The sequence below is a fragment of the Macaca fascicularis genome, chromosome 2, assembly GCF_037993035.2.
Source record: "Macaca fascicularis isolate 582-1 chromosome 2, T2T-MFA8v1.1".
NCBI lineage: Eukaryota > Metazoa > Chordata > Mammalia > Primates > Cercopithecidae > Macaca > Macaca fascicularis.
This window is the reverse complement of record NC_088376.1, coordinates 169,877,243-169,894,703: the sequence shown is the minus strand read 5'-3', so window position 1 is coordinate 169,894,703 and position 17,461 is coordinate 169,877,243. Positions and strand designations below refer to the sequence as shown.

Below are 17,461 nucleotides of genomic sequence, written 5' to 3'. Positions count from 1 at the left end.
CCCCAGGCAGCAGACCAGTACTGGTCCATGGCCTATTAGGAACCAGGTTGCACAGCAGGAGGTGTGCGGTGGACCAGCAAGCATTACCATCTGAACAGCACCTCCTGTCAGATCAGCAGTGGCATTGGATTCTATCAGAATAGAATAGAATAGAATAGAATAGAATAGAATAGAATAGAATAGAATAGAATAGAATAGAGTGGAGTGGAGTGGAGTGGAGTGGAGTGGAGTGCAGTGGAGTGGAGTGCAGTGGAGTGGAGTGCAGTGGAGTGGAGTGCAGTGGCGTGGAGTGCAGTGGAGTGCAGTGGAGTGGAGTGCAGTGGAGTGCAGTGGAGTAGGTTTCGCCATTCAATAGAATAGGGTTCACCATTAGAGGGTGAACCCTACTGTGAACCGTGCATGTGAGGGGCAGTTGCACGCCCCTTATGAGAATCTAACTAATGTCTGATGATTTCAGGTGGAACAGTTTTATCTCAAAACCATCCCTCCCAGTCTCCCCACCCCTGGTCCATGGAAAAATTGTCTTCCGTGAAACTGGTCCCTGATGCCAAAAAGGTTGGAGACCACTGTCCTCACATATACCTCAAGGGGCAGCTCGGAGTGGGTGGATGGGATTGGTGCCACCAAGGCTGATGGGAGAATGCAGTTCCCAGGTGTGTGGGAAGAAAAAGCAGGCCTCACTGCCCTGTGTCTCCCACCTGGAGTTCTGTTCCTCAGGGCCACACCAAACGGCCATCCCCATTCTCTCTCTGAGCTCCGCAGCCTCCGCTTTCTCTCCTCCCTCTCTTCCTGCACAGGCCGCCAGCCCTTCCAAAGGCTGTGCCAGGATCCAGCTCTGGCTATGATGAGTCCAGACCACCAGGACTCACATTAATTTTCCCACTGCTAAGTTTATAGTTTATATTTGGTTGATCAGAGAAATATGTGTGATGTGGGTTGCTGGCAAGTAAATCTTTTTTTCCTTCTCTTTCTTCAGTATACTTTTTTCCTAACGATTTCATTCCTTCAACTAGTCCAAAAGAAACTCCCCAGTTCTGCTAACCAGCCCTACCTCAGAGCAGCCCTGAAGTCGGGTAGATGAGATGGTCTACAGACCAGGCATCTTCTGTGTTCATCTGGCTGCCAGACCCAGTGGAGACATGGCTCCATCCTTGACTTGTCTTTGAGGATTAATCGCATTTCTTGTTCTCTTATGTCTTTTTTAAAAATAAAATATTTTTAATTGGTTCAAGCCAAGAAATTCCTGAAGCCTTAGGCCAATTCATTGCAAATCATTTAATGACATTGCAAAATAGGTTCTTTTTAGTCTCTCTCCTGCTTCCTCTCCCACTCCTCCCTTCTGCTTTCCCCTCCTGCCCACCCCCAGATTTCTCTCTCCTGTCTTGACTTTGATTTTCAGCCCTCATCCCCCAGTCTCTTTCATCTCTTCTCCAATCTCATCTTTCTTTCACTGCTCAAATCTGGGTGTAAATCCCACCTCAACTCTCAACTGAAAGGAAAAGACAGAAACAAGATTTAGCAACTAATGTGTTTGGCATCTACAAAGGTTTGGTTTTTCTTCTTCTTCTTCCTCCTCCCCATGGAAACTGTTTTCTTTAAATACAAAAGAGCATGCCTTGCTTTCATCAGAAAGTGTGTTTGAAAAATTTCATGTCATGTTTCCATGGTTGTCAGGAGAGAGCTTGGGAGCCAAAATTATTTGTGCAATTGGACAGGCAGAAAAAAATCCCAAAGAGAGCAAACATATTTATCCAGTCTCCCTGCCTGCAAAGGGAGGAGCACTACTCACTCTGCCAGCCATGTTTCTAAGTGTCTCTGTAGGTCACGGTGTTGACTTAGGCTGGAGTGCTGGTGGAGGTGGTGAGGACTACGCTGGAGAACACCACGCTTGTGAATTATTGTGTCCTGCCTTGTCTATGTGACTGAAAGCTCCCTGTGGTTAGCAGCTATGTCTTTGCTTCTTTGTATTTTCTGCAGTGCTTGGCATAACAGACAATTCTGCAGCACCTGGCTTGCTAAATGAATGACTCGATGATGACTGGAGGGATGGTATTTTACCAAATGCTGGTTTTGTCCCACTTTGTGGGCTGCAGGGGTCTATGTGCCAGGGCTGAAAGACTTATTCACTACCCCAAATGCATGGCTTCTGAGATGCCTGCCCAGCCCACAGTAAACCCCAGCCACTCACCGGGTGCCAGGCTTTCTGACCTCCTGAGAGCACCATGAGGTTCCAGCCTTTCCTCTGCTTCTGTAGTTGTCCCACATCCTCAGCAGATAACTGCCGTGGCTTTTCACTTGCAGATCATTTTATTTCAGAGGAATAAAGTTGGGGTCATGCCAAGCCATGGTTCCTCAAATGACTTGGGGATCGAGAATTGTGTTGGGACTCTTTGTCCATCAATGAAGCAGTTTGGGACACAGGCGAGCCCCCATATTGGCCAGAGGCAACATAGCGAGGAGTGTCAAGGACGCTTTGTCTTTTCAGACTCTACAGCCAAGTCTCTCTGATAGCCATGAGCCAGGTCAGAGAAAACTCTTCGTAACTTTACTTCTCCTGCACCGTGGGTGTCTCTCAAAAAGGAACTGAGGTGCAGGGAAGGACCAAAGGATCAGCATGCCACTGAGTAGTGCTCCATTAGGGCAGAATCCTTTGTGCTTTGTAGCATTAGCCACAGGCACAGTAAGCTGCTGCAGGGACAAGTTGAGGCTTGCAGGTTGTGACAGTTGGGGAATAGAATTATCCATCAGCCCAGAAACCTGTCAGTGGTCCTGAGGCTGCTAAGCCATCCTGGCAGCATTGCCACGTGAGCCCCTTGCGGTGCCCCATGACCTGGTGGATCCCATCCAGACCTCTGTAGAGGAGTGCAGGCTTGCCCTGTGATCCCCAGGAACAGGCGAAGGGTAGGACAGGACTGTATGTGAGAAGTACCCTCATGGGTAGAAGGCCAAAATTTCTTTAAGCGTTCAGCAGAGCTCATGGATATGGGGATATTGGTAACTCCATGCAGCATCCAGCGGATGGTGGCATCTTCTCTTCTTACTTCAAACAGAATCGAACTTCGATTTGCAGCTTAAAGGAGGATGCAGGAGAAGACTGAATGAAGAACTCCCTTGGAAGTGATTGTTAGGTTTATGGCTTAGACCTGGGGCATTTAACTGAGACCCAACACATTCTGTAGTTGGACACGTAAAGTCCATGAAAATTGGGGGATAAGCTTACAATTAATATTTGACAATTTGTGTTATGAGAATGCATGAACATACACCAAATGTAATTTAATTCGTAGCTCTGTCGAACCTTTTATTAATAAAGGAAAGATACTAGAAGGTGGTGAGAAAGAAATTCAAGAGACACTCAAGATAAAATGTGCCAGTTTGCAGTTTCACATGTGATCCTGCCGATGGCAGCCACATCCGTGTACCTTTGACAGTCTTTAATTTGCTTTCTGTTTTTCCCATAGCCAAAAGGTTCTGTGCCTGATGCGCCCTTTGAATGTGAAGAGAAAGCACAGAGTATATTATATGATGTGTGTCTGAACACATCCCTGTAACGTCTGTGTTCAGAGATCATACAGAAGTGATGTATCAGAGTGTACTTCTTCCCTTTGGAAACTGAGCTCCCAGAAGGAAGGAACTGGGCCGGGGTCTATATGGAGCCCAAAATATCATGGGCTTTCTCAGAAATCGCAAAGTTCTGTGACAAGTAAATAAGGTCCGTAAACTCAGAGATGGCCCCAAAGACCAGGACTTCTGACCTGTTGGGAGCTGAGAAACAAGATTGGGCCTACTAGCATTTGATTAATGTGGACAAGTTAATGAAGTAGCTGGAAAATGCACCAAAGAGAGGATGCGAAAAAAGGGTGTGAGGGGAGGGAAGGTAAGAGGATTAAAGCTGCAAAAACATTCCTCTAATGGATTTCTCAAACACACCAGCCAACAGGCAAGGGCAGGTGTCCTGTCAAACCATTTCTCCATGAAACCTGATCCATCTTTCTGCAGCGGAGGCCTGCTAACCCCATTTGTAATTGAAGGGCCTGTCCCTTATTTCCAGTGAAGCACGCTGAGCAGCCCAGGGACTCGGCCAGGAAACCGGCTTTGCAGACAAAGGGGCCTGGGAACAGGCTGGTTTCCTTCATATGCGCCAGCTAGAGCTCCTCTCTGCATCTGCCCCGTCTGACGGCTGATTAGGCTCTTATTGATCATGAACTCCCCACCCCTCCCTGGCCCCCCTTCCTGTCCAGAAACACTAGAAAAAGGGAGTCCTCTGATTTTCAGATCATTCATCACTTCATTATTCTGCCTTTGATCCCTTAGTGAAACTCAAGTTTTACTCGAGCAGCCAAATTGGGAGTGTTTTAAGCTAAGGCTTAAGCTTAGGAGGCACGGGGGGAGCAGGGATGGGGGTAAGATGGACAGGGCCAAGAACCAAACTGCTGCTTATTTGTTTTGAAGCCAGGAAGGCTCGCCTGCCAGTCGCCGCTTGTGGGGAGCTGGATGTCCAGCTGGGGTGCCCTCCGTCCTGCCTGCACAGGCTGTTGTGCACATGTTGGCATCAGAACAGAGGGGCTGTCTGGCCGCATGGCTGACCAGTGCCCAGCTTCATGCTCCCCCACTGCACAGCCTTCTGTCTCCAGCTGAGCAGCTGTCAGAGGGTGCAGCAGAAGCCAAGAGGGGATTAAAAGGGCCAGTGTTTTCTACCACTGGGTTACTGAGGTGGGTGCCTGGCAGAGTACATGCTCCCTCCGTGCCTGGATAAGCCCTCAATTACAACGGGCAGGAGCCTGGGGCCATGAAGACGGAGATGGCGTCCTGGTGCCAAACTCCTTTCAGTTGCTTACATCTTTCTTGGAAAATGATCTGCTAGGTTTAAGTATATTCTTTGCTTAAGGCAAATATCCTTGGAATGAGGTGAAGAAAAGGAGGAGGAAAAAACAAAAACCTATTGGTGGAGTAGTTTGGGATTTATTCGACCATAGAGGAGAATGCTTCACAGCGCCTGAGGAATTTTCCAGATGCCCCTAAGCTCACAATCACTCACAGCTCGCTTTGTGGGGAGCCTCCTGACTTGGCAGGTACAGGGCGCACTGGCCTGAAGGAGGATTAAGGCCTTTGCATTTTTTAAGTGAATTGCTTTCAGAAAACACAGTTACCAATATTTAGCAAGAACATGTTGAGCTCAAGCAATTCCTTTCCCATAGTCCAAACCTTCCTCCTCTCTGAGAGGAAACTCATTAGCTATCTTGGCTGAGAGGCTCAGCCAGGACTGGGCTAAATAATTGGTGGGACCAAATGCAAAATGAAAATGTAGGGTCCCACGTTCAAGCATTATTAAGAATTTTCAGATGGTGAAAGCAGAGCATTAAACCAAGTGGTAGCCCCATCAAGTGCAGGGGCAGGTTGCGCACCCATCAAGCTGGTCTTGGGCTCAGACTTCCAAACTGTATTTATTTAGCAAGGATTTAGAAAGCATTTGCTGTGTCCTCAGTACTATGCAATAGAGCTTGGGGTTGGGGTGAAGAGTGAAAAATTAATAGGCTTCCCACCAGGAATTTATAATTTAGTTAGGGTCAGATATCACACACACACTACTAAATAATTTTGAAAACATTATTTAGAAGCCCAGGAGGGTTTACACTTACCCATAGGAAGGAATCTGAGAGATCTCACCTTGACCCGCAGGCATCATGCTTGTTCAGCCTGGAAAGTGAAATGGGGCAATAGAAGGGAATCAGACAACCAATCCCTGATTTTTTTTAAGTTTTTTTTTTTCCTGTGGGTACATAGTGTGTGTGTATATTTATCAGGTACATGAGATGTTTGGATACAGGTACGCAGTGTGAAATAAGCACATCATGGAGAATGGAATGTCCATCCTATCACTGTTTCCACATCACTCCTTGAATGTCATGTATTTCTTATAGCACATTTATTGGACCTATTTCACTTCTTTCTTCAGATCCCGCATAACCTCTCAAGAAGCATTCTATTTTCAAAATAACTTTCACTGGCCACACTTAGATATAATGTTCATAGAACATTCATTGTGCTAGGCTCTTGTCCGTTTCTTCGAAATGTAGACCAACTTTATGAATTTGAGTTTCTAGGCAGCATAATGGGCATCTTGTACCTAACTTGTGGGGCTCAGCTTCCAAGATACTCATTCATTCATTAACATTCATTCATTTATTCATTCAACACTTGCCAAGTGTGTTCTTGGGGCCAGGACCTGGGTTAGGTTCAGGGGACACAGACAGGAACAAAACTTGGTCCATGCCCCAAAGAGTTCACAGTCTAATATTGTAATCAAAGGGACATCAATCCTTTCACAGAAACAAAATCCTTTTCCTCCCCTGTGTTGGTTTGAATTGACTAAGAGCTGCTGGGAAGTTCCATTACGTGGGAAGCCTCCTGACCTCACTGAATACCTTAATCACCAGGCACTGCTAGGGTGACACCAGTTTGTTTTTGGTAATTATCTCTTGTCTTCTGTGAGAAACCTGATTCCAGCCCTCTCTGGGTCTCCAGTGGAAACAACAGCAGAGGCAGGTGCAGTCTTGCAGTGAAATTGTAGTCAGGCCCGATGCTATCAGTCCCGGGAGCTGAGCAGAATTTGGTGTGGCCAGCATTCGGAGACGGTGCCTCCAGGGCTTTCTGACTACCTTTAGGAAGAGAGTGTCTGGGTAAAATATTTCCATCTGTCTTATACTCCATTAGTTTTATTTCTCCTCTTAAATTCAGCTACAATCCTGAAAACCAGATTTCCAACTTGGAATGCATGCAGTTTTGTTGTGCAAGTGGTCCCTGTTTTACTGAGCGACATCAGTGATTTGGCTCATACAAAGAGAGATTTGTTGTTTGGACTCTTGGATTGCTTGGGAAACATTCTGCTCTTATTCTAGATGGATCTCCATCCTCTCCCAGTTTAGATCCCATGGTGGCAAGCCAGGAGAGATGGCCCTGGGGCTGCCAGAGACCACAGCCTCATGTCAGGACCTCGGCTCCTCCGCAGTCCACTGCCATTAAGCCACCCTGGGGCACTGCCTGTTGTCCTGGCAGATTCCTCTTTGCCTTAGAAAACCCTTAGGGTATCCAGAGTCCTGCCCCCAGCCCCAAGGAAGGATCCTCTGTGATGCGGGGTGTGGCTCCTGAGCAGCAAGTATCAGCCTTCTGGTTACAACCATGGCCATCAATCAAGTGCAGTCTCAGGCCTATCGCTTGTCATCGTGGATGCCTGAGGAGAACCTGGGAAGGCTGTTCTTAATCAACTTGGAGAAAAGACATCAGCATTCTCTTTTATTGTTCCCTTCCATCTCTGTTAGCTGAGCCTTCTGACAGCTCTGCTAGGACATTTGTACCTTGACCCACCCCATTTCTGGGGTGGATAAGCAGAGCCAACCTGCCCCCACATCTCAGTGTAACAGATGGTCTGAGCCAGAGGCACCGCTTGATGGGATTCCCTCTGCACCTTCCCCCAGCTTGTATATACAAAGTGAACCCCATCAGTGATGAGGGCCCCACATTCTTACAAACTCGTGTAGACAACAAGGGGCCAGAGGAAGAACTTGGAGGATCCCCTGATATCCCCCTAGGTGTGAGCTTTGTCATGACTGGCAACACCAAGGCACAAGCCCACCCTGAAATGTCACACTTTTGCTCTGCTCTCCTCCAGCCAGCACCTTCCCTTCTCTTCACAGATCTCGAGGACTTCAAGTTAGACGTGCAGCATGTGATTGAAGTGGATGAGGGAAACACAGCAGTTATTGCCTGCCACCTGCCTGAGAGCCACCCCAAAGCCCAGGTCCGGTACAGCGTCAAACAAGAGTGGCTGGAGGCCTCCAGAGGTGAGTGGGCGGGAACCCAGAGGCCGAGGCTGAGGCCAGAAGGGAAGCTGGCCTTCTCCAACCGCTCACTGCTCAACAAAGCTAGGGCAGCTGCGGCTGCCTCACAAACCCCCTCAACATGCCAGCAGCCCTGTCCTCATGCTGGCCAGCTGTCCTCCTGCCTTTTTTTTTTCCTTTTAAGAGACAGGATCCTGTTAGGTCACTCAAGCTGGAATGCAGTGGCACAATCAGAGCTCACTGCAGCCTCCATCACCAGGGCTCAAGAGATCCTCCTTCCTCAACCATCTGAGTAGCTAGAACTACAGGCACATGCCACCATGCTTGGCTAACTTTATTTTTATTTGTTATAGAGACAGAGTCTCGCTATGTTGCCCAGGCTGGTCTAGAACTCCTGAGCTCAAGCAATCCTCCCGCTTTGGCTGGAATTACAGGCTTGAGCCACCATACTTGGTCATGTCTTCTTTCTTGATATGTAGTCCTGTAGGGTCCCAAAGTGGGTGGCTTCCATTACGGAAGTCCTCTGTCTTAGCGTGAGGAATTTCTTTATCCTTTCAGGCCCCAGAAGATGATTACTGAGATGCTGCTGTTCCATCCAGGCTCTCAGCACGTGGTTCTGCATGCTGCCTGTGGAAGCTCTGTGCCTCCCGGCACACACAGGAAGGCTGCCTAATAAGCCCATTCACGGAGCCCCAGGGTACCCTGGCAGGAGGTGGAGCTCTTCCCCATGCATCAGAGCAGTCTTTGCAGTGGACTTTATTTTTCCCTCTCCCTGTTTGCATAGTAAATGCAGTTATCTCAGCTGTCACAGCTCCCTGCTCAAGCCACTGTGGACAGACACGGCAGCAGGTCCAGAGAAGCCAAGACTTGGTCCACAGAATGCCAGAGGGGAAGAGGTTGTCCCTGAAGTCAAAGCCAGCCTCTTTTCACAACTAACCCTGTACTCGAGGCCAAGTAGACCTTACTTAACCTGACACCACAGCTCAAAATGTATACCTTTTAATTGCTTGAGCCCAGGAGGCTGAGGTTGTAGTGAGCCAAGATCGTGCCACTGCACTCTAGCTTGAGTGACAGAGTGAGACCCTGTCTCAAGAAGAAAAAAAAAAGTATACCTTTAAAAATATACTCTAGATTTTAAGATATTTTTATCAACTCTTTCTGGTTATGAAAGGAACATATGTTCATTATAGAAAACTTAGAGAATACAGAAAACTGTTTTCAAAAAGGTAAAACCCCTAATCCAACCACTCAGAACCAACTGGAGAGTGGGGGAAGAAGAGCATTAATCCCTACTGTCCCCAGCAGAAGGTTGGCAGCAGCCTCCAAGAGAGGCCTGCCTGCCCCACCAGGGCCAAGGGTTTCTCCCACTCCATCTGGCACTTGCTAAGCAGCTCATACCTGGGTGGCCCAGCAGCAGGCAGGCACCAGGCTTGGCAACAGCACAGCTCTCAGGAGGGGCCACCAGGGCAAAGCTCGGCACTGACGGCCATAGCTTTACCTGCCAGGAAGCCAAATGCCACCCTAGTTGCTGGGGTGTCCAGGAGCTGTGAATCTGCCTCCTAGTTACAGAACCTGAACACCGCTGGGGCACCAGCCCATGGCACCCGTGGACCAGGAGCAAACAGAGCCTAACAGCCCCCTGATGTGGAAGAAAGGATTTCAGTGGCATTCATGGGGAGGACAGTGGTTAGAAGTCAGAATATTCCTCTCCAAGTAGCAGAAATGCAATAATGAGGTGATTCCGAGTGATGGCTATGACTGATGGGAAGATTTGCTCATCATTTTGGGAAGGGAGAATGAGGGGAAGCTCCAAAATCCATTTCCTCCAGGCTTGCAGGAATGATGATCTCATCCCTCATGTGTGCAGCATGGACCTCTCAGTCCTTACAATGGCCCTGAGGCAGCATACATTAAGCCTTTTCACAAATAAGGAAACTGGATCAGAGTGATTAATTAACTTGCCCAAGTTACATTACACAGTGAATACCCAGCAGACCCAGAGCATGAGACCATGGCTGATTCAAAATCCTGCTTTCTTTCTAGCCTCCCCTAGCTCCCTTGAAAGTATAAAATGCTCTTCCATAGACCTATGCCCTAAGTTGTGGCAGTTAGCCAGTCAGCCAGTCTGTTAGCTGGTTGGTTAGTTACCTTTTCTCTCTGGCCCTCTGTCCCGCTTGTTGCAAGGTTTTATGGGGAGAACAGCATCTTAGGCTTGGTCTTGTGGGGACTTAGGTGGACATCAGCTCCTAGGGCCTGCCCAGCCTGTTCCTCTCCCTTCGTGCACCTCTCCTTTGTGGAAGCTGCAGAGTGAAGCATTCTGGACCCAAATCCATCCCGTCTTCCCCTGGCCCTGCCCTTTCCACAGGTAACTACCTGATCATGCCCTCGGGGAACCTCCAGATTGTGAATGCCAGCCAGGAGGATGAGGGCATGTACAAGTGTGCGGCCTACAACCCAGTGACCCAGGAAGTGAAAACCTCCGGCTCCAGCGACAGGCTGCGTGTGCGCCGTAAGGCCCGGGCCCATCTGCTGGGGGACGGGGGGGATCACTGATGGAAGGGCTCACAAAGATAGAAAGGGAGGTAGATACCTGGAGGTGCCACATCCAAGCTACAATTCTGTGTACACTGGCTTTGGCCAGGGGGAACACCTGGGACTCAGCCAGGGGTTCTCTCCCCTCTGGCCAGCCTCAGGGCCAGCGTCTCACAACACACAGCCCTCAGGCCTGACTCTGGCAGGTGACTGTGCCTGCTGTCACACCTGCCTGTTGGAAGGTTTCCTTCACCGTTACTTTGCGATTGGGATGGGTCAGTGTGTGTGTGCTGGGGCAGGACGGTGGGTCTCGTCTCAAGCTCAGCAGCAGACACAGCACGTGCCTTGCACAGACGCCCACATGGAAGGCCTCCAGGCCGCCGTTCTGCCCTGCATGAGGTCCCTGGGCCTGCACTCTCTGCATGGATGAGGTGTGCCCAGCACCACCCTCTGGTGAGCGTCCAGGAGGCCCACATGCTCTCAATGCACAGGAAAATAGCAGCTACCTTTCCATGCACTTGTCTGGAGTCCCTGCCTATTCAGAGAAGTGGCGTCTTACACGGAGTTAGCTTAGAGTTGGCACCAGAGATGGAGTCACTGTGAAACTAATGAAGCGAAACTTCCGTGGTCCTTCACTCACTGACAGAGGCCTCAGAAGGGCCTAATTTCGTATCTAGTGTTTTCCATTCTTTTTTGGGCCTTCAAAACTGTATAAATTTCAGGTTTTAGAAAACCTGGGTCTGTCCCTGGTTGGCATATAAAGCAGAATCACACGTGGTCCCTGTGCTCCTCGAAGGTCGCTGAGGAGCGGCACACATTGGAGAGTCAACGTGCCTTTCAGTGAGTTCTGTGCAGTTTGTCCGCAGTGTTAGAAAAAGATTACAGTTTCCCCAGCTGTGTCCTGATGAAGTACATAGTGATTTGCATTTGGGGACCTTGCAGTATGAGAAATGCACGTGTTTAAACAGTGGATTCCATTCAGCTCAGCCGGAGGCCGGCTCTGAGATGCTCACTGTGAGGGACACTTGGGCCTGAGAACCATAGGGTGGGGCTGGGAGCATGGCAGATCCTTGTTTCCCATCTCATCCTCAGCCTCACAGTGCTCTTACTGAGGGCAAGCAGAAAGAAACATCTGTACCATTTAAACTGCCTCTCCGTTCCCTCACCTTTCTCTCCTTGCCAGCACACATCGTTAACTGTGCATTTGTTGTGTTGATGCTGCTGTTCTACTGTGTTGTCTCATTTCTCACTCATGACAGCTCCCTGCAGAAGAAGCCCTTGTTTCTGATAAGGACACCAAGCCCCAAGGGAATTCTGTAGCACGCCCCGCTCTACCTAGGTTGAAGGACCTGGAATGGCTGTTTGATCCCATCTCCGTGCTCTCTGGGACTGCCTCCTGGGGATGCTCTGCAGGACATCCTGGTCCACACGCCTTCTGTCCTTGCCCTCCTTGCCCCTCCAGGTTCCACCGCTGAGGCTGCCCGCATCATCTACCCGCCGGAGGCCCAAACCATCATCGTCACCAAAGGCCAGAGTCTCATTCTGGAGTGTGTGGCCAGTGGAATCCCACCCCCACGGGTCACCTGGGCCAAGGATGGGTCCAGTGTCGCCGGCTACAACAAGACGCGCTTCCTGCTGAGCAACCTCCTCATCGACACCACCAGCGAGGAGGACTCAGGCACCTACCGCTGCATGGCCGACAATGGGGTTGGGCAGCCTGGGGCAGCGGTCATCCTCTACAACGTCCAGGTGTTTGGTGAGTGTCTGCTGTGGACTGTCTTCTCCTTGGCATTCTCTCTGGTCTGTGCAGCCTTTCTAGAAACGTAACCCAGGCTCACGGAGGGTTTGCGTCTTGTGAAAGGCCACATGCCGAGTGAGGAACAGAGGCAGGCTGAAGAGTCAGTGCTCTTTGGATCCCAGAGCAGGGGCACACAGTCCTGGAGCCCTCCTGTCATGACTCTGACGGTGGAGACGTCGGACCTCTCCCTCCCTCTACTCTGCCCTTAGGAAAAAGCAACAGCCGAAGGGCAGGGGGAGCTGCTCCTAACTGCATCCCTCCCCGCCCATCTGGCCTGGGACAGAAAGACCCAGTCCTTCTCACCCTGCTCTGGTTTCCTGGCAGAACCCCCTGAGGTCACCATGGAGCTGTCCCAGCTGGTCATCCCCTGGGGCCAGAGTGCCAAGCTCACCTGTGAGGTGCGCGGGAACCCTCCGCCCTCTGTGCTGTGGCTGAGGAATGCCACGCCCCTCATCTCCAGCCAGCGCCTCCAGCTCTCCCGCAGGGCCCTGCGCGTGCTCAGCATGGGGCCTGAGGACGAAGGCGTCTACCAGTGCATGGCCGAGAACGAGGTCGGGAGTGCCCACGCCGTGGTCCAGCTGCGAACCTCCAGGCCAAGTGAGTGTAACCCAGGGGTTTGAGATTCCAGATGATGATTCTCATTTGAGAATCCATTTCTCAAATATACCAGTATATAAGATAGAAAAAAGTAGCTTTTAGTTGTAAGTTCAAATGTATATGAACTTAATAAATCAGAAGTGCAGATTTTCACTAATGAAAATAATTCATTTAATTGTTGTATTTAAAAAAGTATTTCTGTGGAACCCAGTTTGACAACCACTGCTCTAGTGCTTTGGTGAAGAAAAGCCAGTCTGTCCTTCTCAGCAAGCTTCATTCCAGTTGGGGCCTATGCCAACTGAGCAGTGACCATGCTTAGCCTGGGGAGAGGTAATATGGGGGTGCAGAGCAACATGGCAAAGACCCTGCCCTTGAGAACTCCCCTGTGGGGACAAAACTTACCAGGGAAACGACTTGAGAAAAATACAGCAATGAGTACAATACAATGCTAAGTCAGCATTATCAGGTGCCCATATCCTGTGGTGGGGAAGGTCAGGTAGAGGAGAGACAGGTGCTGGCAGGTTCTGTAGAAACCTGAAGGAAGCACTGCCCCTCCTGGCCTCACAGACTCTCAGAGGACATTTCCAGGTGTGTTCATGTCTCATGTTCAGTAGCAAAAGGCCCACATGGTGCTGTGGTAAGAGTCCACCATGAAGGGACATGTCTCCATCTCCAGCCTAGACCGAAAAGGAAGGCACAGGGTTCCTGGGCCTCGAGAGGAAATTGAGTTAGTGCACTGGAGATGCACCTCACGTGGACTCAGGAGAAAAGCAGGCCACAGAGAGGTTTGCTTGCCATGCCCAAGCCACCCCTGAGCCCCTGGCCGGGCAGACCAGGCTGCTTTTTCCTTCTGGCAGGACAGGGACACCCGTGCTGTCTTCCATGGAGCCCGGCTGGGCAGCTCAGAGTGGGTGGCGGTCGGGCTGATGGTGGGCCCAGGTTGCCTCTCTGACTTCTTCCTGTTTTCTCCCCATTTCAACAGCTCGGCAGGTAAACCAGGAGACTAACCTTTCCTTCTCCTTCCTGTTGGTCCTCCAGGCATAACCGCAAGGCTACGGCAGGATGCTGAGCCGGCTACTGGCACACCTCCTGCACCACCCTCCAAACCCGGCAGCCCTGAGCAGATGCTGAGGGGGGAGCCGGCGCTCCCCAGACCCCCAACATCAGCACGGCCTGCTTCCCCGCAGTGTCCAGGAGAGAAGGGGCAGGGGGCTCCCGCCGAGGCTCCCATCATCCTCAGCTCGCCCCGCACCTCCAAGACCGACTCATATGAACTGGTGTGGCGGCCTCGGCATGAGGGCAGTGGCTGGGCACCGATCCTCTACTATGTGGTGAAACATCGCAAGGTATGGCCCTGGTGTGGGGCCGCTGCCTCCCCTGCACAGCCTTCCCAGCAAAGCTGAGCAGAGTCACTGCCTCCTGGCCATTGAGTTCCTGAAGCCTGAACCAGTAATCCCCACCACTAATCAGGCCCTTCTGTCTCCTCCAGTGTCCATCCCGGCTGCCTCCCAGGGAGCTGGTTGTGAGATGGTCGTGTGGGACCCTGGAAGGCCCAGGAAAAAGCCTTGTGCGTGCATCCAGTACTAAGCTCTATGCACACATTTCCCAGAAGCTCACACTAGCTTGTAGTCCCTGAGGAGACGGTGAACAGTCTCCCTGGTAACCATCATCCTCCGTTGTTAGTTGTTGATGTTACATTTTGTTTTTTTATGAAAGTAAGCTGTGCTGGGTACATGCCCGCAGGAACCCTGGCATGGTAAGCCAGCTAGCCTAATGCCAGGAAAACAAATATTTGTGAACAAGTGTTTTCTCTGTAGGCTGTAAAATACCCCCTCAGTTCTCAGAATCTATCATGGCTTGGGTTTGACAAGCAGGCATTTGAGCTCAAAGCACATCATGTTGTTCAGACCTCAGCTATTTCTCCTTGACAGAAGGAAGTCTGTCCAGGTGAATGTTTCAGGAGCTGTCAGGGAGGGAGTCTCGGGCTCTGACGGGATGCGGGGGCAGAGCCCAGCCAGGCCTATGCTCCTGTACACTGTGTCCTGTGAGGCAGGGCAGGGTCCCCAGGCAGCCACTCTCGCTGAAGGCTGTGCTCTTACCTGTTGTTACCCCACAGGGATGAGGACATGAAATTCCCCATAAGAAAACATCCTTGAAAATGTTTCTGTTCACTCCAAGTATACGCCATTTTCTTTCTAAGGCCATTCGATAGTAGAAAACTATTATTCTTAAATGGATTTTTAAAAATTGTATTTGATAAATAACAGCATGTACGTGCTGATTTTTATTATGCATTTCTATTACTTTTGCTTATAAAAATGCTATGTGCACTTGATGGAAAGCATATGAATGTGGAATTAAAAGTATTTCTCTACTCCTCCCCACCTCCACAAACAAGAAAGAAAACAGAACCAAGCCTGCACAGTGGAGCGCGCTAGCTGTGCAGAAGCCGTTTCCCTGCCTTGGAGCCCTGGCCCCTGACTCCTTCTATTCTGTTCTTTCCCCTTACATGCTCTCCTAGAAGACCTTGGGTCGGGACAAGTCCACAGAGACCCTGGGGCTGTCAGAAAGACACCTAAGGCAGAGCACCCCCTATGCCCCCTCTGCTGCCTCCCCAAAGGCAGGGGGACGGGGGGAGCAGTTTCTCATTAGCCCTCCACCTGCTGGCCTCTTCATAGGCAGCCAGCAAAGCGGGTGAATGAGTTTTTAACAAAAAGCAGCATTGTTCACATGTTGTAGGGCAGGGCTAGTCCTAATCCTATTTCCCCATGTAACTGGACACCTCCATCTCAGAGTTGTAGACAAAGATCAGGGCAGGCCAAACGCCCATGGTTCCCAGGAGACGAAACCCAGCATGAGAGCAAGAATAATATTTTTCAGGCCAATAGGTGGCCATGAAGCAGCCTTGCACAAGAGGCAGACTGGCAAAGGCCGTGCCGTGGTGATCCGGAAATGCCAGGCTCAGGCCACATTCACCCCCTCAGTGTGTGTGACAGTGACTAATTACCCTTCTGTTTCTTATTTTCATTTCTGGGCCGGTGAAGTGTGAGGCCAGCGCTGGGAGGGCCGGGGTACGTGGGGCGCAGGGGAACTGAGAGTCCGGACAGGCCCCTGCTGCTTCTGGCTTCTCTTAGGCTCCAGCCTGGGGGCTCCTCAGCCTGGGGTTGCCAAGGCAGAAGTTCTGGCTTGAAAGCAGTTCCTCTCTTACGGAACTAACAAGTCTTAAAGATCCCCAAGAAAGAATTTGAAATCAAAAGTCAGCATTCGGGCTGTGTTTTTTCATCCGCCTTCTCTTACTGGGGACTGGGAATCGTTCAGCTAATTTTCACTGTTTCACATGCGCGAAGCAAGTTTCATTTCCTGGTGCATCTGCAGACCCTGGGCTACTGTGTTTGGGTTTCCAGCACCACTGGGGAGTCTCAGTTTGTAAAAATGTCTCCCCTTGGAACAAATCCTGGAAGCCTGACAATGAGCCCAGACCATTCCTGTGCCTTGAATGGTACGTTTTGTTCAACTTTGGAATATTCTGCTCAGGGAGAAGAGCTTTTCCTTACAGCTGTTTTCTTCCTTCAGCAAACCACAACTTGAGGCTCCAGCAGGCTCTCTGGGATGTAGAGTTGGCAGTAAAGTCTGTTGTCCCAAAAGGTGGGGCAGCTGAGATGAGCAGCCTCTCAGCATCACCTGTTGGGGAACCTGGAGCTCCCTTATTTTTTCCTTTAAAGAGCTAGGAATTTGAAGCTATTAAGGATTAATCCATCACAGTCACAATTCATCCACAGTTTTTAAGTTCTGAGCAAGGACTGAAGGCAGGAGCAGAAACAAAGAGGACTGAAATGATAGAAACCGCACTGGGCTGAGGATGTGGGGAGGGGCCTCGAGGGGCCAGGCGTTTGTTGGGAATCTACTGTGCACCAAGCTCGCTGCGGGGCACTTGATACAACTTCTCTCATTGAATCTTCAGAATAACCTGAGAGAGTTTATTTGCCTCGTTGGTGAAATGCAAAGCTGAAGGGTCAGAGGGTTAGGGGACTTGCTCTGAGTTACACAACCAGGATTTGAACCCAGGACTTTGGATCCCAGACTCTTCTTCCCAGGATAGGGCGCAACGATGGGCATGCTCTTTGGAGTCAAGTCATGGTTTCGGTGCTCACTAGCCATGTGGCCTTGAGCAAACTGCTCATTTCTCTAAACCTTAGTCTCCCTATTTGTGAAGTGGGAACAATATTAACACCAATCTCTTGGGCTATTTTGAGGAAAAGGAAGTAGCGCCTATAAACTGCTTAGTTCCATGTGTAGCACAGAGTAAGCCCTTAGCAAATGTTGCTATTTCGTGGGTGCTGATACTTTCGTTATCTTTCTCATCATTGTGTCTCATTAGAATATAAACAGAGGGAACTGCGTTTGGTTTACCTACAGAAGGAGAAAGAAAGCAAAACATGGAGGTTCTTTGAAATACAGGGAGAAAAGGTCTTTGGAGGAGTTCTCAGCAATATCAGTCAGGCTCTCTGACTTCCCCACTGAGGTTTCTTTGATGAGATCATTAGACGAGGGATCAGAGAGCCTGATGTGAATGTCCCACTGAGGCTGGTGTCCCATAGCCAGGGGGGTCAGTCTGAGTCTGTGCCGCCCCAACCCCAACCCGGCCCATTGTCCTTCCCCTTCTCCTGCCCTCTTGGGCTCAGCGCTGCTTTCCTTG

At 50.2% G+C, this 17,461-nt stretch overlaps 1 protein-coding gene across 22 annotated transcripts in view; it reads left to right on the top strand.

Moving 5' to 3' along the window:
* BOC (BOC cell adhesion associated, oncogene regulated) overlaps window positions 1–17,461 on the top strand; it is a 76,990-nt gene that overhangs the window by 50,170 nt on the left and 9,359 nt on the right. For all 22 annotated transcript variants that reach the window (XM_065539189.1, XM_015446420.3, XM_074033451.1 and 19 more), the window contains 5 exons: window positions 7,695–7,841; window positions 10,204–10,347; window positions 11,833–12,126; window positions 12,493–12,765; window positions 13,804–14,111. In XM_065539189.1, the coding sequence (XP_065395261.1) occupies window positions 7,695–7,841; window positions 10,204–10,347; window positions 11,833–12,126; window positions 12,493–12,765; window positions 13,804–14,111 (1,166 nt within the window). The remainder of the gene's footprint in view (window positions 1–7,694; window positions 7,842–10,203; window positions 10,348–11,832; window positions 12,127–12,492; window positions 12,766–13,803; window positions 14,112–17,461) is intronic.